We start from the raw sequence: 21,571 nt of genomic DNA on the forward strand, positions 1-21,571 counted from the left end.
GTGCCTCAGCCTCAGTTGGACTTCTCACTTTCCGCAGTGGATGAATAACCAAAGCTCTCGCCTGTTGGACGAAGTCCCTGTCCGAAGGAAGCAGAGCCCCCATCTCCCTGCTCTGTCCCTCCTTGTGTCCAGTCCCTTCCCCATTCCTCCAGGGCTGAGAAGGCTGCTAGAAACACCTCCGGGTAATCAGCTCACTGGGGAAGACAACCCTGTGAAAAGTAAGCTGGATCAAATGGAATTTTAATTGAACTGGACGCTCAAAATGAAATGCTCTCTCAGTGGCAGCTCCTAGAGGGGGCACACTTTGAGCCAACTCATTTATAATCCCAATCATTATGTCATTTGAAAGAGGATGGGTTTTCTAGATTGGAACAAATTTGAAAAAAAAGAAAGAAAGAAAGAAAAAAAAATGTGAAAGAGGGGGGCAGGAGAATAACCGGAGGGGAGGACACTTGCACAGAAAGCAGAGGTCAGCCAGGAAAGAAGTAATTACTGGCAAGATGGGTGTTTGAGTAACACAGCCCTTCCTCTCCCTCCAGCCACTCCTTGTGACCCGCCTGGGGGGTGTTAACACAAAAAGGACGTCATTGCCCATCTGATGCTTTGGAACTAATTTAGCACAGACCAAGATGCCATCCTTCTAAGGGACAGGGTCTGTCACCACCCAGAGGAGTGCTAACCTCAGCCACAATGAACAGAGCCCTGTCCAGGCATCCTGTCTATCGAGTCCCTTAATATGCGGGAGAGAAATAGCTTGGTGTTTAGACCTCATCAAGAAATACCTGCAGAGCCTACTGGGCACACACCCCTAGGCCACACAGCACACTAATGGAGCCAAGGTACCCCACAAAATTCTGCTTCCATTTTTTTTTCTCCTGATAGCACTGTGGCCCTTCTCCACAAGGTGAACTGGGTAGGCAGCACCCATGGCTGAATCATTCAATTCATTCCAGTAACTACAGAGAATCTCAACCATGTGTAAAGAACTAGAAATGAGGGTGTATCGGGGTGTGTTTTGTGGGGGTGGAGGTTTAAAAATTTACAAATTAAAAAAAAAAACACAATGAGGGCCTGTCATTTGCAATAACATGGATAGAACTGGAGATCATTTTGTTAAGTAAAACAAGCCAGCAACAGAAAGACAAACATCGCGTGTTCTCACTTATTTGTAGGATCTTAAAAATCAAAACAATTGAACTCACGGACATAGGGAGTAGAAGGATGGGTACAGAGGCTGGGATGTGGAGCTGGGGGCTTGGTAGGAGGTGGGGATGGTTAATGGGTACAAAAAACTAGGTAGGGCCAGGCATGGTGGCTCACGCCTGTAATCCCAGCACTTTGGGAGGCTGAGGTGGGCAGATCACAAGGTCAGAAGTTCGGCAACAGACTGACCAATATGGTGAAACCCTGTCTCTACCAAAAATACCAAAATTAGCTGGGCATGGTGGCAGGCACCTGTAGTCCCAGCTATTTGGAAGGCTGAGGCAGGAGAATTGCTTGAACCCAGGAGGTGCAGGTTGCAGTGAGCCAAGACCATGCCACTGTACTCCAGCCTGGGTGACAGAGCAAGACTCCATCTCAAAAAAAAAAAAAAGAAAGTTAGAAAAAAACATGACACTATTTGATGGCATAACAGGGTGACTATAGTCAATGATAACGCAATTGTACATTTAAAAAATAACTCAAAGAATGTAATTGGATTGTTTGTAGCACAAAGGATAACTGCTTGAGGGGATGGATCCCCCATTCTGCATGAGGTGCTGATTTCACATTGCATGCCGGTATCAAAACATCTCACGTGGCCCACAAATGTGTACACCTACTATACACCCACAACATTTTTTTAAAAATTGAAAAAATAAAAAAAAGAATAAAATAACTCACGTTCCCTGCACTCCAGGGACAGTGTGTACGTAAGACAGGGGTGGATGTGGTACGGAGGGCAGGGGGCAGGGGGTGGAGGCGGGTTGCAAAGAGCAGGTACAGAAGTGTACAGTCATTAATTCAGTGGCTCTGACATTTCAGCCTGCATAAGAATCACCTGAAGGGCTTTTACAAAAGAGATTTCTTGGAGTTTTTCAGTCAGAGGGTTTGGGGTAAAGCCTAAGAATTTGGATGTCTAACAAGTTCCCAGGAAATCCATGTTCGTTTGAGGATCACACTTTGAGAACCAGTGCCACCATTCAAGGCCTTGCTGAGCATCTAGCACATGTAAGAATCCAAACTGATCACGTTCTCCAGCTAAAAAACAACTTTCGTGGAAACAACCTTACTCAACTTAACTCTTACTAGCATTGCACCTCCTTGGAAGGATAAGCCTTGCTCCTCTGTGCCCCCAGTAAATAGGCCCCACTGCCCTCCCATCACTCATGGTTGACCTACCCTTCAAAGCACTGTGCCTCTGGGGGCTGGGCCTGTGCCTGACAGATCTTCCAACACCTGCCCCTGGCCCAGATCTGGTGCTTAGTAAATGTATGTTGACTGACTGGATGAATGTTCTCTTTTAGGCTTGCCAGCCACCACAGGAAACAGCCGGGCAGGATTTGGGAGCCCATGCAGAGGTGGTGGCAATGGGGATGGCCCAAGAGGGCAAACAATATGAGCAGCAGGTGGCAGAGGAAGTTTTGTGCCATATTCAGAGACTATTCAGATAAAAGAGGGACAAACAGATTTGAAGAGGTAGGCTTCCCCTGAATAAGGAAATCCTTGAAGGGAGAAAAGAAAGGCCTGAGGTAGCCCCCACGGGACAGAAACGACACCTGTCATTTGCAGGCTAAAGCTGGCCTCCTGACAGTCCCCCAGACAGCATTCCCCTGTTCCTCTCTTCTGGGAAGGGGCCACAGCTTTAGGCAAATGGCATGAGCTTCTTCCACACATGCATCAGCAGTGGGGCCATTGACGCCACCTCAGGCCTGCTCCTTTTTGAGGAAGCATGGTGGTTTAGGGACAAACTGACAAAACACCCGTAACGTCACATGGGGCAGAAGTTTTTGTAGGAGCCGTTTTAGCAGCAATCCTTACGTGTTCCATCTATACACAATGTTCCACCAACTCTTCTATCTAGAAAAGCGATATGCTTGGAATGTACCTTTTACATGAAACGCTGAACAACAGAGTGCGTGTGATAAAAAAAAAAAAAGAGGCCTTTAACGTGGGCCAGATGATTAGGGAGAGTAACTTAACATCAAGAACCCAGGGCTTAAAGTCCGACAGCCTGCTTGGTGATCTTGGCTTTGCCTTTTACCAACTGTGTGGCCTGGAGCGAGTCATTTAACCTCCCCAAACCTGCAAAATGAGACAGCCACCACTGGCTTCCTTTACTCACAGAGCAGGTGAGGGAACTCAAGGTGGTACCAGGTGCAACATGCTTTATGTGCTGTAAAAATGTCATTTGATGATGAGTCTGCCACTTTTAAGCCATTCAGTCTTCCCTGAGCCTCGGTAGAGCAGGAAAATCTAGGGATCTGGAGAGGCGGCTGCTTCAGTGCTCCCACCATTCATTCAAAAAGGAACAGTGACAGCAATAAAGACCCCTTCCCGCACTTTCTTTTCTTTCTATTAAAATCAACAAGCAACACAGCACCAGATTAATATCTCTTTAATTACCAAGTTGTCAGTCACCAGGTGAAAAACCATAATTTAGTTATCAACCCTGCTCACATGTTGACACTGATAGCAGGGATCTGGGGTCCATAAAAAGACGCGTTAGGGTCACCCCCTCTGCTGTTCCTCCCTGCACTGCTCTTCCCACTCAGAATATGAGCTCTCCACACCCCTCTGCCTGCTGGAACTCATTTAGGTCAATGCTTCCCAAATCTTCACTTCATGGCACACAGAGAAAATGAGATGATGTTCAGCACACATCGGGTGGGGTAGGAGAGCCACTGCTGCGTGCCTGAGGTGAGACTGCTCAAGGTACGACAACCTGAGCCCTGGCTTGTCCCAGGCCCTACCCAGCTGCCCTGAGGGCTGAGGAAATCCCTTATCTGGGAGCTGGGAAGCTCCGACATATCTAACAATCCCACAAGGAGGTACTATTATAATCTCCATTTTACAGATAAGGAAACAGGTTTCCGAAGGTTAAGCCCCTTGCTGGGAAGCGGCAGAGCTGAAGTTGGGTCCTGGCAGTCCGATGTAGGGGTCCACACGGGCAACCAGTACTCTACTGGCCTCCATCTCTTCCTGTAAGCCTAGATCTTCCACAAAGCTCCTCCCTGTCACCTCTTCCTGTGTGGGAGCCTGCAGCACTCAATTTCACACAATGAACGTGCCCAGCTGTGTAGTGGACCTTTCTTTGGCCCGATCCCCCACCTTCTCCCATGGAAGGTGGGAGCACACACCAGGCACTGAATCAACACCAACCAAACTGAGCCAGTGTGGAGCCCCCAAAGCTAGCTGGGCCCGCACTCTCAGCACCAAGCCCTGTGGGGTAACTACATACATCGTTTCTAATCCTTACAGTTATGCTGCAGGGTAGAAATTATCTCCTCACTTCACACAGAAGGAAAAGAGGCTCACAGAAGCGAGCCGGCTGGCCAACGGTCTCACAGCTGCAAAGAGGTAGAGCTAGGATTCGAAGTTCATCTGGAGGCTCCAAAACCCACACTTTTTCCACTGCCCCTGTCTCCTCCTCAGGGGATCTGGGAGCAAGAGGTCTCAGGAAATATGCAAAGGCTGGAGTCTGAGAAAGTGCTGGGGGACAGACAGCCCTACTGGTGATCACTAAGGCCCCGGGGCCTGTGGAAAGACAAAACTGGTGGCCTGTCCCATACCTACATGCCTGTTTCTCCTTTGAACCTTGGAGACTTCCACTGTATTAGCAAAGCTTTCCTAGGAAAGGGGTTGTGCTGATGCTATTATTTAGCAGGTACGACTTTAGTCCTTGGTTAACCTTTTAGCAGAAACAAGCTGACAGTCAAATGAGAATCAATTCTTCTTCTTCTTCTTCTTTTTTTTTTTTTTTTTTTTTTAATAAACACAGTCTCGCTCTGTTGCCTAGGCTGGAGTGCAATGGAGCTTTGTATCGTAGCTCACTGCAGCTTTGAATTCCCGCACTCAGGTGATCCTCCCACCTCAGCCTCCTAAGTAGCTGGGACTACAGAGGCAAGCACCACCACATCTGGTTAATTAAAAAAAAAAAAAAAGATTTAGTAGAGGTGGGGGTCTTGCTATGTTGTCCAGGCTGGTCTTGAACTCCTGACCTCAAATGATCCTCCCGCCTTGGCCTCCCAAAGTACTGAGATTACAGACAAGAACATGCCACCCTGCCTGGCCAAGAATCGTCTTATTTCAAGACGTATTTGTTGCATGCCTACAAAGTACCAGGCACCGGGCTGAGCACTGCAACATGGTAGAGAAAGACACTGTCCTTGAAGAGACCAAGAACGCATCCAGGAGGTCCTGGCAGGCAGCGGGCCGGAGAGGTTCTACCCAGGGAGCCGGGGGACCCCTGAGAGCTCAGACGGCCCGGCCTCCATACATGCAAAGCAGCTGTGGTCAGAAACTAAAAGAGGAATGGCAAATTGCTGAGGGCAAGGAAAGCCGCTCTCTGACCCAAGTGTGCCAAATTAGGGCAAAGCCAAGTCTGTCAGAGAGAAAGGAAATTCAGCTGAGAGTCAGGAATTTTAATTTTTAAGAGCCACACGTGGGCTTCCGTCTTGTTTCTTTGTAACTGCATCCGTCTCCTCCTGAAGCATTGCTGTTGTGTCTGAGGCCTCTGGAGCACCCACAGCTGCCAATACATGTGCCCTTTCTGGAAACCGACACCCCCATGGAGAGCTGCTTTGTTGGCTTTGTTTTCATACCATTAGATCTCATCTCTTGAAACCCCAAATTCCACAACAAAATCGCAAAAGCCCAATTCTCCATGAGGTCTCTGACCCTGAGGGGCTTAAAGCAATGCTTCCCACCTTTTTCACATCACAGCACCCACAGCAACTGACAATACATGCTCAACCCCCTTAGGCTGTCACTCCCCCGCCCCCTCAAAGATGAGAGCTTGGCATCTCAGCACACCTGTAACACTCATGTCTGAGATACCTGTGGGGAAGCTTTCATTCAAAGCGTGGGAAAGTCACCAAACCTCAGGAGAATCATGATGGAGCCAAACAGATCAAAGGTCCAGGATGGGGATAGGGCACAGATTATGTGCCCGATTATGAGGCATAATCGGAGACCAACCAGAGCTGGTGGGGACTGCCCCCACCCTAAGGTCATTGCCTGCCAGCCCACAGTCTAAGCTGGCATAACCCAAACCCACATCAGAGTCCCAAGGAGGGGAACACAGGGCATTCAGAAACGGCAAAGGCTTTGGAGTCAACAAAGGCTATCCACCTTCCCAACGCAGAGGAGGAAGCCAGCACTCCCATGTGATACGGTGCGGGCTGGAGATATAAATAGCTTCTAAAAAGGTTAGCAAAATGCACAGATGACAAATCTACAGTAGGTTACTAAGGGAAACCAGGATGCTCAGTGCCAGCATCTCACCTGTTGCAGCTGATGCCTGGAAGGAACCCTGGGGTTCCACCCAGGCTCTGCTCACCGGGCTGAGCAAGGATGGAACAGGGGGCTACAAGGACCCAGAGTCTGGTGTTGTGAGTGGCATTTCCTAAACCCTACTCATGTTCCCCGCAGGCCTTCTCCAAAGTAGGAAAACCTTTTTCCTAATCACATCTCTGTCTGCTTCCCATAAGCCCACTTGTTCCCAGTTTCCTCACCTGGCAGAAGTCTACCTTGAAGGGTGTTGTGAGGATGCCCTGCCTGGAGGTAGGAGGAGCCTGGTGAGTGGTGATCCCATGGCCGTTTCTCCTTCCCCTTTCTCATCATGCCAGGCCCTTCTGCTGAAATGCAGAAGGTGGGGCATGCCAAGCCTGCCTCCGGTGGAGATTCCCTTCTGTAGGGGAAGTGCCTTGTGGGCACCCAGAGGGCATGCAGGGCAGTCACAGCTGCTGGGTTATGTCAAGTGAAAACAAATCTCACTTGTCATTGAAAAAGCAACACCAGGGGACACAGAGTAAAAGATATTTATAGCTGTCATGGACACATCCCTGAACTTGTGTGTTGAAGTTAACAGACATAGAAACAATACATCCCAAAGCACACAAATGGACTTCCACACACTGAGACAGCGGCTAAATCTGGAACTCTAGGGATCCCAAGCTCACCCTCAACACACATCCTCCTGGGTGTGGATATTCTCGGACCTGAATAAACTGGGCTTCAGTCCTTCCCTCTCCAGAGTATCAAGTTCTGACTTCCTGCCAAGGATTAAGAGATCAGCCTGGAGCCCACAGCTAGAGAGCAGCTTGCCAGGCAGCTCCCCACTGGCCTGTCTGGACAGAGAGCGAGAGCTCCTTCCACTTCCCATCGCTCCAAACAGTGCAGTGGCGGGAGGGAAAATCCCATCTCTCCAGTCCCTCCCTGAGCAGACACTGGGGTTGCTGCAGAGCCTACACTGAAGTCCTGAAGGCTGGGCAAGAAAGGAGAAGCTCCACAGAGGTCCAGGCAGGAAGCCAACCCCTCACCCCCAACACACATGCAAGGCCCCCAGTGAGAGGAAGATGCCTCGGTCAACTTCCACTCCAAAATGCTTGGCAGTCAAAATGTCACAGCTGCTCCTAGACCACCGATGGGCTTGGCCAACAGAAGGGAAACCTTCCCTTTGGCAGTGATGCTTTGAGTGTGCTGGGATGTCCCCAGGCAGAGCACATGATGGGGACTGAAGTCCAATACACTCTCTCTCCCATTCTGTCTCTCTGTCTGCTAATAGCAGCAGAGGTCAAGTGGAAAGCAGCCTGCTCTAGAAGGCCAAAGGTCATCTACAACAATCACCCTTTGACTGGTAGATTCCCTAATATGTCAATCGGGCAAATGATGCTCGATTTGAACTTGACTGGGGTTAAGGCAGGGACCATGAGTGAGCAAGTGGACTAGAGGTTCCAAACTGAGGGAGGCACTGTTGCTGTTATTCAAATACAATGAGTGCCCACATGCATGAGTGAACATTTTAGAGAGAAGGTAACTGACCTGTAGTGCCATGAGCTGCCTCATTCCATCTTAACTCTCTGAAAGTAGAACCAGCTGAAGGCTACATACCCTAATTTTTTGTCAAATTCTGCACAGAACTCTAAGCTATTTCTCTTCCATCAACGGGGATACGGGCTCCGCTTAAGACAGAAAACCATCTGATACAACAGGGCGTCTATGGCAGGGAGCACTGGGCTTGGAACCATGGATCCCATAATGGGGACTATAGGAGTGATAACGTGCAAAGCTGTTCCACACCTCTGTTGAAAAGGTTCTAGGATCTGGCATTCTAGTGGAATTTCTATCAACTCCAGGCACAATACACTGTTCTCTACCACTCTGTGAACATTTACCCCACAAAACTGCCATAGTAGAATACAATAATTTCCTGTACTATTTGTCAGTCACCCACCATGCACAAAGTATCAGTTGCTTTTAAATATGTTAAAGAGTTAAAGCCAGCCTATAACCTTGCAAAGCAGATTCTAATTATCCACGTTTTTACTAGATCACAAAAGTAAATAATTTAGCTAGAATCACATGACTAGCTAAGGTGGAGATCTGAGCCCAAGCCTGTTTTGTTCCAAAGCCCATGGACCATTTTCTGCTGCCCACTAGGCTTAAGGATTTGTGTGTGTGTGTGTGTGTGTGTGTGTGTGTGTGTGTGTGTGTGTGTGTGTGTTTGTATGTATATGGATACATATATATACAAATCCTTGATGTTATTTTTTATTTACATGTTTATTTATTATTATTATTGTAAGATGAATCTGATATGCATCCCTAGAAGCCTGAGGTCTTAATGACCAAGTACAACGTAGAAACCTCCTACCTAACACATGAACAGAGACCTGAGACAGACATTTCTCCCTATGCTGACATCAGCCGTGGTAGATCCCCATTTTAAATTCATTCCTTTGAACTCCTCAGGTGTAAAAGTACCTGGACATAGTACCAGGTACACAGCAGGCACTTACCATGTGGTCTCATCATTGCTAAGTTGCTTCTTAGTAATAAACCCTCAAAGGCTGGGAGATGAAATATTACTAGCTTTGACGCAAAAACAAAAGTCTAGACACTGGGAGAAACACCAATGGGGCCTAACATACATCTTGGCCAACAGAGTAGGTGTCCCACCACTGGGTAAAAACAGTAGTATTTGAGCCTTACTAATATGTTCATCCTGTTTGGTCTGTATCTTATGATCCTCCACTGGAAAGAGTAATTATGGCAATATATGGAAAGCCCTGGTTTTGTAAGTGGGGTCAACTTCAAGTGACTCTGGATCTAAGTTTTCTCCTCTGTAGAGGTGCCATCCATCACCCACTCAGAGAATGGCTGTGAAAATTATAGGTACATCTATGGATGCGCAAACAACCCAATTAACCCTGTGGCATCTCAGCATTCCCATGGTGTCCTGTGTGTATAACTACTTCAAATTGGAGCAGATTCAGACCCCTTCCCAATCCTAGCAACACCCCTCAGTAGCTGTGTGACCTCAGGCAAGCAACCTAGCTTCTCTGAGCCTGTCTCCTCACCGCAAAAATGGAATACCACGTATCTCATGGGGTTGTTGTATAGACTAAATAAAGTAATATTTGCATGTGGCTGCCCCTGGCCTGTTATGTAGGAAAAAACTCAGGAAATACTAGTAGGGTTTAAATGTGCTTAGAACAGCTCCGACTACACACATCCTGTTGAACAGGGAGTGCGGTCAAAAATTATCATGGTCACAAGTAAAGGAGATAAGAGAAAGGAAAGTAGTGAGTTCAAATTAGAGGCGATTTTTAAAAAACCTTCCTCTTTTCAACCAATAAGGTCAACCTCTTGTTTATCAATAACACGACTTAAAAGTCAGTCTTAGTTGATTGAGCAAGCTCTGCCCCTTGCCCTCCACATCCTTCAATGAAGGGAGAAGGAATAATGACTACAGGGCAGGCAACCAAAGGGGGCCTGGGAGAGCTGAGAACTGGCTGTACTGACCTGGGCCATTTTGGTGAAAGGGGGTGGCCTCAGGCACCTTGAACTGCCAGCAGTTCTCTATCTTCAGACCTTCCTCTAACAGTTTAGAAATGAGAGGTCGCATCAAGGCACTCCCCTCAACAAGGCATGTTTCAGAATCTAACCCAAACTCTAATTACAGTTCTGAAATCCCAATCTAGACAAGCTTCAAAGAACAGCACTATTGAGCACACAGTGTGTGCCAGGTTCAATGCTAAACATTTGCCATACAATAGCTGCACAAGGGGATCATCTTATTTTTTTAACCCCATTTTGCTGATAAGGAAATTCTACTACTGGACTTCCCCCAAAGACATTCTCTAAGACTTTCAGCTGCTCCTATGTTCTCAAGGACGTAAGTCTGTATGACACATGGAAACTTCTGCCAGAGTCTTCAACTCTAATGATAGTGCTGGATTCTACAAAATTCATCACACACAATCAGCTTAGCCCCAGAGCAAACGTGGGTTTGAGAAGAGGCTGAAGCTGGGACAGGGAGACAGAGAGAAGACCTTAGTCCTTTAGAAGCACAGCCTGGCCACCTCTGATTTGCAAACACTGGCCAGAGGCTGCAGGGCAAAGTGTGCATCTTCTTTCTGCACAATTAATCTCTCCCAAAGAAAACCCAGACAAAGTCACCTGGCCCTTCTGAAGTAGGGCCGGGGGGAACCCCTCCTCCTCCAAGACTCACACTGAACTCCTATCCCTTCGTCCCCGCCCCAGGGAGTGGCTAGATGGCTGTTGTTTCTTTTCTTTTTTCCCTGTGGTCCTTCGGTAACACCACAAATTACGTTTTCAGGGACTGGAGTCCCAGAGTGCAATGATGTTGTAATAAACATAACCAGGACCAAATGCCTTCCCATCATATTAGATGATGCCATTTCCCACCAATCAGGCTCCTTGGGCAGGCAGACCACTCACCAATGAGGGACCAGACAGAGGCTGTGGGGGGGAGACCTGGTCATCTGCAACTAAAAATAAGGGCGCTTCATGATTGGCTGCTGCCACTTTGCAACAGGAGTTGGGACCCACACACCAGGCGCCACACAGAACGACCCACACAGGCAAAAACTTTCACAGCCCAGGGGCTCACATGGGTGGGCTGATCTGGGTCTGTTTGTTTTGTTTGTTTTACTAATTTGCTGACTTGATATAAGAAATAAAGACCTAATCCAGGGGGAGCCCCTCGCAGACACACCCTCCCACCTAGACACCTCGGTTTCCAAAGGCCCTTCGCAGCCACAAAGAACTGGGGGACAGGATGGGGGCGTCGGCCAGAGGCCAAGACACTCACCTGTCCGGCCGTGTCATAGAGTCCTAGGAGGTACTGCTTGCCCCCCACGGTGACGCTGACTGCAAGGACAGAAGTGGGGGCGGGGAGAGAAGCTCACAATGACCTGGGCTCTGGGGCAATTTCGCTCCCCACCCGGACCCTCCTCTCCCAACCCAGCTAGAGGCGTGGGGGCGCTCCCCGCGAGATGTCACCCCCTTTTTCCGTGCGCCCAGCTCACTGTGAACCAGCAAGGGGCCGGGGTGTGATGTGGTCCCCAGCCGTCCACCCCTTCTCCCAAGTCCCGTAGACACGTCTCGCCCGGTCCCCTCGAATGTTTCCCCTGGGGCCTCGGAGCAGTAAGAAAGGGGATGTGGGAAGGTCAAGGAGGACGGCCCGGGGCGGCGAGGGGTAGGAAGTGCGGGGAGCAGGGGCCGCTTGCGGGGCAGGTGGGAGAGGGGGTGGATCAGCGGGCGAGGGGTTGCCAGGAGCGAAGCTTCGGGGGTGGGGCCGGCCGCCTGGCAGAGGGTGCGGCGGGGGAGGGGAGAGGAGCGCGCTCAGGGGAGGCGGCGAGGGGGCTCCGCCAAAGTTGCTCCAAAGTTCCCGGCCCGGGGAGCGGCCCCTTAGTCAGCAGTTCCGAGGCTTACCTGCGTAGTGGTCGAAGACGGTGGGCACGTACTCCTCCGGGAAGGCGTCGTTGGCATAGCTCATGAGTAGGCACGTCTTGCCCACCGCCCCGTCGCCGACCACCACGCACTTGAGCATCAGCGCGCCGGGCCCGTGAGCCATGCTGCGGCCGGCCGGCCTCCGGGCATGGTCCCCCCGGAGCCCCTGCCCCGGCCCCAGGCTCAGCCCCAGCCCGCCTGGGGGGACCGCCGCCGTCGCCGCCGCGCCGCGCCGCAGGGCCGCCCCCCCGGCCCCATGCAGCGGCTCCCCTTGCCGGAGGGGAGGGGGCGGCGGGCCCGGGGCGCTGCCGCCGCCGCGGTCGCCGCCCGGATCCCCGCCCCGGCCCCTGTCGCCGCGCCCGCCCGCTGCCCCCGCCACTCGGCGCCCGCGCCCTCTCCCCGACCCGGTCTCCCCAGGAGGATCCGCCGGATCATAAGACCGGCCGGCCCCGGGGGAGACGGCAACTTTGGGGAGGGCGGCGGAGGGGAGGGGCCAGGAGGCTCTCTCCGCCCCGCGCCAGCCCGGGCCCCTCCCGCGGCACCCCGGAGGAGGGCGGGCCCAGGCGCCTCCCGGAGCGCGGCCCTCGCCCCGCGCCCCCGCCCGCCACCGCCGCGCGGCCCAGCCGGCGCACCCGAGCCTCACTCCCCGCGAGGGCCGCGCGGAGGGGCGCGCAGGAGGAGGAGGAGCCGAGGACCGCGGAGGGGAGGAGGGGAGTAGGGGAGCCACGCTGGGAAGCCGAGGGTTCCTCGCGCAAGTGCCCGCAGCGCCCGGAAGCGTCCAAAGGCCCAGATGCTGGGAGATGTGGAGGCCTCTCGGGGAACCAGGACCACTTCCACGATGACGCAATAGTCATGCCAAATTATACATGTATATTTCACCTCCACCCGGCAGGCCAGAGCCATCCTCTCGGCCTCTAAGTGCACAACGGAACTAGAAATCAAGGAAGAGAGACCAAAAGGGTAAAAAAAAAAAAATAAAAATTAAGGCGCGTGGGGTGGTGGGGGTCCTTGAGCTGGAAAGCAGAGACCCTGGCTTATTGCGTGGTTCCCCCACCACCACCACCATCCCCCCCCCCCCCCACGCCTTCCGTAGCACGAGCTTGAATCATTTACTATGAAACCGGTGACTAAGGGAGATACAGCGTGTTGAACCACTGAAGCACGCCCCCCCCCACACACCAGCCAGAAAAGGGATACCCCGTCGGCTCTGGACCTGGCAAATGTACCTGGGCTCCCCCTGGAGGCCACATTCTCCGAGGTCCCCTTTCGGTCCCCAGTGTCCCTCAGGTATTCCGTTGTAATCCCGGAGAACTGATACACCCTAGTGCTCTGAAACTTGGCCTGTGCTCGAGGCGGCAACCCCTGCCCCTCTGCCTGGCGACGCTTGAACACATCCGTCTGGCCAGGTCCCCATTCACTGGCCAAGAGTGTAGCATTGAACATGGGGCACTGGGGCGGGGGTGCACTCCACGCTGACACCACACCCCACCCCTTAACTTGCTGACCAGGGATAATCGCTTCCTTTCATCGATTCACAGCGTTAGAAAAATGCAGCGTTGAGAGGCAGCGCGGAGGTCAACTGGACCATCATCCTTAGTTTGCAGGGAAGAAAACTGAGACCTAGAAAGATGAAGCAGTTGTCCCAAAGGCTGCTCCCAGTACTCAAGGACTTGGAGCACACTTGGGGAGATTCTCACTGTTGTATTCCCATTCCTCACTTTTCAGGAGGCCTGAACTCTCAAACTCCGAATCTGATTTCCACTCTCCCAGGAAGGCTATGGAAATAACGGAAAGTTCCTTGCGGATTCTCACTGAGCCTCTCCCCAGGCCCCACCCTTTGGCCCTGTGTGTCTGCGAGTAGGAATGCGCATTGCTAGCTACTTTCGATGCAATGAACCTGGAAGATATTTTGTATGGACTGAATAACAGGTTGAGGAAGGCAGAACAGTGCCTTCAGGTCAGTTCCTGGTTCAAAACCGGCCTCTGCCACTTGCTCTTAGAGGTAAAAAGAGCAGGGCCTGCCCTGTTCTTCGCTTGCAGGACCATTTGTTCAGGCAGCTTTTGCAGGGACTCGTATTCCGAAAGGAGGGTCTATCCAGGAGCTTGAGAAGGAGAGCACTCAGCCACGAGAGGTGAGTTTGGTCCCAGCTCTGACCCTGGTTAGCAGTGTTACCTTGAGCATGTCACTTCCTTTCTCTGGGCCTCCATTTTCTCATCTATAAATGTGAACTAAGAGTAGGAGAAGCTCTGGGAATGTCATAGCACTCCAAGTGGGGAACTGATGTCCGATGAATCATGCAGTGGTGACTTCATTGGTGACAGTGACCTCATTCTTTTGGCCCACAGAGATGCCGAAACTGACTGCCAGGAATACTTAGAGCTCTGGGGCTGATGCCACTTGGTGTGTATGTGGGATGGGGAGGGGGGCTATCCAGAATGCCCCCCTGTCAGCCCATGAATGCCTTAGCTGGAAGCACCAATCAGACCTCAACAGAAACCTCATTTTCCCATGAGCAAAGAAGATAATGTCCAAGTGGTAAAAAAAAAAAAAAAAAAAAGAGGTTAAAGAAAAACCTCTCAAATTTCGGGGACTGGAGACAGAAAGCACTTTGTTTCTGAATGTCCCATAGGCTGTCTGCTTGCTTCTCTCCTTTTATTTGTGCAAATGTTGAAACAGACACAGGTCTGTGTGAGAACAGCGAAATTTCTTTTTTTCTTTCTTTTTTTTTTCCTCTTTTTTTTTTTTTTTTTTGGAGACAAGGTCTCGCTCTGTCGCTCAGGCTGGAGTCTGGAGTGCAAAGGCTTGATCTTGGCTAACTGCAACCTCTGCCTCCCTGGTTCAAGTGATTCTCCAGCCTCAGCCTCCAAGTAACTGGGATTACAGGCATGTGCCACCATGCTCGGCTAATTTTTGTATTTTTTTGTAGAGCGGGGTTTCGCCATGTTGCCCAGGCTAGTCTCGAACTCCTGAGCTCAAGGTGATCCGCCTGCCTCAGCCTCCCAAAGTTCTGGGCTTACAGGTCACTGCACCTGGCTGAGAACAGTGAAATTCCTAATTAGCCTTCTCTTACTCTTTTTCCTCTACTCCCTCCTTCCTCCCCTACTTAATTCAGTCCATATTTCAATTAACAAGCATTTATTGAGGTCTGTTAGATGCCAGATTTTATTCCTGGGCAGGGGACAAAGAGCTGGAAAGCCACAGTCACTTCTAGCTAAAGCATTCAAGGAACTTATTAGCAAACAGGCAAGCACTCTATATAGTGTGAGCAATGCTGTGCTAGAGAATAGAGAATAGGCTTCTGGAGGTGCAGAGGAGGCAGTTAGTACATAGCTCCGGGTGTGCTGAGCAAGGATTTGCAGAAGTGATGTCATTGACCTGGGGCTTAAAAGTCTAATGGGAGTGAGGTAAGAATGCCTGGGAAAGGCCAAGAGCCCTGCATCAAAGCAAGAAGGAACAGTACACAACTTTCTGGGAATGGTGAGGCATGTAAGATGGACAGAGTGCATGATTAGTGGTGCTGGGGAATTGGTTTGTATTTAATTGGGAACCATATAATGCAGGCAGTCCATGAGCTTCTGAAAGACATATAAAGAAGAATGCAGGGTCTGGCATGGGCTGGGCAGTCTCCACTGTCCAAAGGCCAAAGGCCAGGACCAACGGGGCCACTGAGGAAGAAATATGGTCCACACGCTTACTACAAAGGCATGGCCCCAGCTCAAAGCTGTGTTCATTGCAAGAAGGGCACTTTTTTCTTGTCATAGATATGACTTCTGTTTGTCAAACCCTGTGCCCATAGGAGTGTATCCACTCAGAGGGGAACCTTGGTCTATGTAGCAAAAGATGAAGGCACTGTCTAGGCAAGCAGTGGTTCTGGGAGCAAGGATGTAATGAAGGGAATAAACACAAATTTCTAGAGCATCTGCTGTATACTTTATCCACTTATGGTCCCAGGTATTTGGTGCTCATTGATATAGGACATCTTATTTCATCTCCCAAACAACCTTGTAAACTTTGTAGAGAGTATCCATTGGTTTTTGTCTATCCAGAACAGCACCATTTGCTTCTGCTAAATGTTTTTATAATGGAATCTCTGTAATCATGTGGTTTAAATGGAAGCTGCCATCTTCTTATACATCCTGACCCTGGTACCTGTTGAGCCCTAGGTGGACACCTGATTCAAGATGGGACAATTAGAAATTAGAACTGTTTCCTGAATTGTTTTTTTTGGGTTTTTTTGTTTTTTTTTGTTTGTTTTTTTTTTTTGAGACAGAGTCTCACTCTGTCTCCCAGGCTGGAATGCAGCGATGCTGTCTTGGCTTACTGTAGCATCAACCTTCCAGGTTCAAGCAGTCCTCTCACCTCAGCCACCCAAGAAGCTGGGATTATAGGCATGAGCCACCAAGCCTTGCTTAAGAATTTTGAATTTGGGATTCACAGCAGGAGTTTCTCCTCTTTTGCTAACTGAACTGGGCAATGTGAGGCTGGAAGCTGTAGGCCGTTCATGTTTCAGCCATTCACAAAGTAGCCAATACAAGGAAATGTAGCTAAAGTGCAGAGAGAAGCAAAGATAGAGAGAGAACACCACCACCACTACCACCACCACCACCACCACTACTCCCCCATCAAAAAGGGCAGAGAGGAAACAGGCCATGTGTGAGTGACTGATTTGCATTATCCCCGAGATCCTGTTGCACAACTGTTCTCCAGTTGGTCAGTTGAGTTAATAAATCTTCCCCTTTTTTTTACCCAGTGAGTAGGGGTTAGTTTTCTGTAACTGGTAACCAAAGGAATCCTATTACAATATTATAACTATAGTTCAGATAGATGATGAGATTAAGAAGCTTGCCCCAAATCACACAGCTGGTAAGTGGCAGAGCTAGGTTTCAAAATCATCTGTCTTCAGAGCTCATGCATTTGCCATATTTCGTATTGACAAGGTATCAAACGTTTTTGAGTAAAAATATGACAAGCTTAGACCTGTCATTTGAGAAGGTCACTCTGGGACTCATAGAAAATGGATTTGGAAAGGATAAGGGTGAAGGTAGAAAGAGCCAGGAGGAGACAGATCACAACAGCCTGACCCAAGCATGGGAGTAAACATGAAGAAGCAGCAGTGGGTTTCAGGGAGATTCGGAGGATAGAATCACAGGGCTTGTTAGCAGTGTGGGGATGACAGAGGAGGCGAGAGAGAACAAGGTTTTTACGATAACTCTGAGGCATCTACATTATGATTTCATCTACTTTCTTCTTTTTTTTTTTTTCTTTTTAATGTCCTCTGTTGTTATCTTCCCACTTCTTCTTTGGACTTCTTCCTTGTTTTTTAAGCCTTTCCATCTCCAATTGTTTCCTAACCACGCAACTGACTGTCTAAATCAAGCTGAGATTAGAACTCTAGAGGACAGTATGTTCTAAAACACATTCATTTGCATCATTTTGTGTGTTCCCTCATGTCTGCTTAGGAAATGGAAAAATGGACTCCAAGGGATCATTTGGTGTTGTGGCTAGGATGCTTTAGGTTGCAAGTCATAGAAAATTCAACTCGAACCAGCTTCAGCAATGAGGGAAGTATATAGACTTCTGTAATGGAAAAATCCATAAGTAGTCCAAGCTTCAGGAATGAATTGATAAGAACTCTCTCTCTCTCTTTTTTTTTTTTTTTTTTCCTGCACATCTCTCAGTTTTTCTTCTTCTCTTTGGGTCAACTTTCTACTTAGCATACCTTCTTTCCTGGAAGCAAAATGGTTGCACCAAGTCCAGGCATCACCATCCATATACCATGTTTCCCAGAAGGAAAGAGAGCTTCTCTTGACCCACTCGTTAAACAAAGTCTTAGACTTCTTCTGATTAGCTCAACTTAGTTCATCCCTGAACCAATCATGGTGCGTAGTAAACTGTCAGGTGACTGTTGCCTTAGGCCTGGGCTACTGTCCATCCCTAAAACCATCACTGTGGCATGGAGTTGGGACTATCCTAATTGGGCCTATCAGCCCTGCCCCTACAGGGGCTGGGGTTTCACACCTACCCAGGTTCTATGGTTTCTGCACAGTGGGTGACAAGTTTGGGGAAATGCATGCTGAAAAGGCAACCAGCAATATACATCTACATTGTTGCTTAAGGGTCAAAGTTCCTAGGCCTTCCCCTGGCTACACTGGAAAAAAAGAATTTTAGGAGAGGCCAGGCACGGTGGCTTATACCTGTAATCTCAGCACTTTGGGAGGCTGAGGTGGGAGGATCAGTTGAGGTCAGGAGTTTAAGACCAGCCTGGCCAACATGGTGAAACCCCATCTCCACTAAAAATAGAAACATTAGCCAGGTGTGGTGGCGGGCGCCTGTAATCCCAGCTACTCAGGAGGCTTGAAATGGGAGACAGAAGTTGCAATGGGCTGAGATGGTGCCACTGCACACCAGCCTGGGAGCCAGAGCAAGACTCTGTCTCAAAAAAACAAAAAAAGAAGTTTAGGAGAGAGGCAAATGTTAAGAGGAGAGGAAGGTGAGAAGGCTCCAAATCAAATCTGTGATTTGTTCCAAATTTCAGGTGGATTGTCAATACAGGAGTCCATACTGACTCTGAATCCCTAATTTTGGCCTGTATTCTTCTTCCTCTCTGAACCATCTTCTTAGAAGTCACTGGTAAGGAGATAAAATGATGGTCATTCTTTAACACTTCTTCCCACCACAATGCCCAGAATCCTCACAATGCAGCCTCTTCACTCCCCAGGGTGCCTATTGGCCTTCCCTACAGCATCCTGCCACATGCCCTACCTATCCCTATCCCTGTTTTTCTCCCTGCCACTAAAACCTCCCATTGGCACCCTCTTCTCTTAGTGCTCCAGTGTATGTACACTGCACAATATTCTGAGCTAAGGTATTAATGACTTAAACACCACAGCAATTTCTTAAAGGTAACTGGTTCCTAATGATCAGGCTGATAAATAAACCCAATAGGATTGGCTTGCCTGGTTTTCATTCCCAGTTAGAATGTACATAGATCTCTTTTTCTAGTTCATTACATACCAGAAACTCAGAAGTATGGCCCAGCCTCTGAGAACTTCGGCTCAAGCACTGTTAATGTTTTGCCATTTTCATGTCTAACTGTTTTCTGCCAAAACCTAAGTTCAGGAGATTAGTCATTATTACTGATGGTATCATCACCCATTGCCGAACTATAGCAAAGGACATTTCCTTACAGGTTGCTGGTATGGAATACTCATAAGATTCAGGAGTGGTCTCCTCTCATAGGCTCCAAAGGAGGCTAGATCACAGATCCCTCCTCCAAAAATGAAATTAATGATTTTATTTTGTGTTTCAGCATCGAGAGTGCCAGAAAAACATCCGAAGACCCACACAGGGTTGTGCCTCATAGTGGATGTTTTGGCCACTGGACATCAGAACCACATTTTGAGTTTGAAGAATATTCTACATGGTGAGCCTTGGTGGGAAGAAAAGAATATCCCTTCCTTATAGAAGCTGAAATTACAGACTCTTGCTTTCCTTGTCAGACTTAAAAGCTAGTGTAGCTAGAGTTAAATACAGGGCACATTGTCTCTGGAGACTGCAGCTTTAGTGGTGGGTACACAATTCAGTTCCTGACCCAGGAAGTGGCACATTAGGGCAGGCAGTGATGTTGGTTGTGGTATAATTGAGTTCCTGGTTCAGAAGTGACAACTGTACACATAGGATGTCTAGGGTTTGGTGAAAGCAATGGTATTGAAAGTGGTTTTCTCATCAAATTAGTTCCTGAGTCATGTGTTGGACACTGTTTCTATCTTGAGCAGCTTCTCTAGCCTTTCTACAATCCTGTGACCTGCCTGTGATCCTTTTAAGATTTCTTTTCTGTTTCATCGGCCACAAACAGCTTCTGTTGCTTGCAACCCAGGCTCCTGAGAAGGGACTGGAGAAGCAGATCACTTTATTGATGTGCTTCAGGTAGAGAGAGTAGAGATTTCCACCTCCACCATACCCAAATAGCTGGTACTAGACGTACCTTTCTAATGTGAGCAACTTTAAAATTGAACAGAATATATGAAACCTCTCTTTTCAAACATTGAACAGCATGTAGCACAGGACTGTGATTCCTGAAAGTAGCGAACAAATGGGGCAAACCCTACTATCACTCTAACTTTCTGCTGAAAATGCTCTCTGGATTGTAGCACAATGAGGGGGAACCCAAGCAGAGCATAGTGGTCTTGCCGAGTTGAGGAGATAGTTGAGCAGACTTTTCAAGGCAGAGTATCAGAGAGGAGAGAATATAACAGCAAAAAAGTCTCCTGGGATTCGTTTGAATCTGTTGCTGAATACTAAGCTGCACATGCATAAGGTGAAACTTCACAGTGCTAGGCAAAGAACTACCACGGAGCTGTGAGCTGATTGGTTCCCAGGGCTCACTGGGCAGTGTTTGAGTTTCAACTCACCAATGTGAAGAAACCTTGCTGACTGTCCAGGGAATTCAATAGAAATCCTGAAAGGGTAAGGCATTAGTAGAAGGGCTAACTAAGCCGAAAAGTAGAGGTAACTCTAGACTTCCTCCAATAAGGTTTAGAAAGCAGCCTCAAAAAGAGGAAGTTCATCATACCATAACTGCCAGCCAAAACAAATTTTACCATTTTTAAAGCCACAGCAAAATACAGACATTTAACAACATTGAATTCAGAATGTTAAAAATACTAGATATGCAAATAAGTAGGGAAATAGAACCCCAAATCAGGAGAAAAATCATGTAATAGAAACAAACCCCAAAATGACAGAGATAATAACGTTAGCAGACAAGGACTTAAAAAATTAAAATAAACACAACGATTTAAAGGAAAACATGAACATAGTGAAGAAAAACCTGGAAGATATAGAAAATAACCAAATGGAACTTGTGGAGCTAAAAAATACAACACCTGTAATGAATAATTCAGTGGCTGAGCTTAACAGTAGATTAGACATTGTGGAATGAAGTATCTGTGACACTGAAGACATAGCAGTAGAAACTATCCAAACTAAAGCAGAGAACAAGGAAACCAAAGAAACATGGAAACACAGAGCCTCAATCACCTTAAGATGATATTAAATGATTTAATGTACACACATAACTGGAGTCCTCGAAAGGGATTAAGGGTGGTGATTTGAAGACATAAGGCCAAAAAGTCCCAAATTTAATGAAAACTATAAACATATTGATCCAAGAAGCTCAACAAATCCGAAGTAGGATAAGAACAAAGCAAACCATATCAAGCGAGGCACTTCGTAATTAAATCACTGAAGACCAGTAATAAGTAGGAAAAAATTAACAGCAGAGAGAAAAAAAGACACATTTTATACAGGGAACAAAGACAGATATAATTGCAGACTTCTCTTCAGAAATAATGCAAACTAGAACTTAATGAAATCGCATCTTTAAAGTGATAAAAGAAAAAGAAAGCACTGTCAATCTAGAATTCTATATCCACCAGAAATATTCTTTAAAATTGAAGGTAAGATAAATGTTTGTCAGACAATAAAAGGCTTGAAGGTTTTTTTTAAACCAGAAGATCTTCAATACAAGAAATACGAAATAAAGTTCCTGAGGCAGAAAGAACATGGTACCAGATGAAACCACTGGCCTACACAAAGAAATGAAGAGCA

General features: G+C 48.2%; 1 protein-coding gene and 1 long non-coding RNA gene across 5 annotated transcripts in view; one reads left to right on the forward strand and one right to left on the reverse strand.

The window, feature by feature from the left end:
* The window catches only part of RHOQ (ras homolog family member Q), a 40,670-nt gene extending 27,972 nt beyond the window's left edge, over positions 1-12,698 (reverse strand). For 2 of the 4 annotated variants that reach the window (XM_050754295.1, XM_050754293.1), the window contains exons 1-2: positions 11,944-12,131; positions 11,321-11,379 (exon numbers count right to left, since the gene is read on the reverse strand). In XM_050754295.1, the coding sequence (XP_050610252.1) occupies positions 11,321-11,379; positions 11,944-12,085 (201 nt within the window). In that variant the 5' untranslated portion in view covers positions 12,086-12,131. Of the gene's footprint in view, positions 1-11,320; positions 11,380-11,943 lie in introns of all 4 variants that reach the window. The other 2 variants (XM_050754291.1, XM_050754294.1) reach the window with 2 other exon arrangements.
* A 95-nt stretch (positions 12,699-12,793) lies between these two features.
* On the forward strand, positions 12,794-20,295 carry LOC126933976 (uncharacterized). Its single transcript, XR_007718798.1, has 3 exons — positions 12,794-14,093; positions 18,498-18,592; positions 19,272-20,295. It is a non-coding gene; the product is annotated as an uncharacterized LOC126933976 (long non-coding RNA).
* The last annotated feature ends 1,276 nt before the right edge of the window (positions 20,296-21,571 follow it).

This window comes from Macaca thibetana, chromosome 13 (assembly GCF_024542745.1).
Source record: "Macaca thibetana thibetana isolate TM-01 chromosome 13, ASM2454274v1, whole genome shotgun sequence".
NCBI lineage: Eukaryota > Metazoa > Chordata > Mammalia > Primates > Cercopithecidae > Macaca > Macaca thibetana.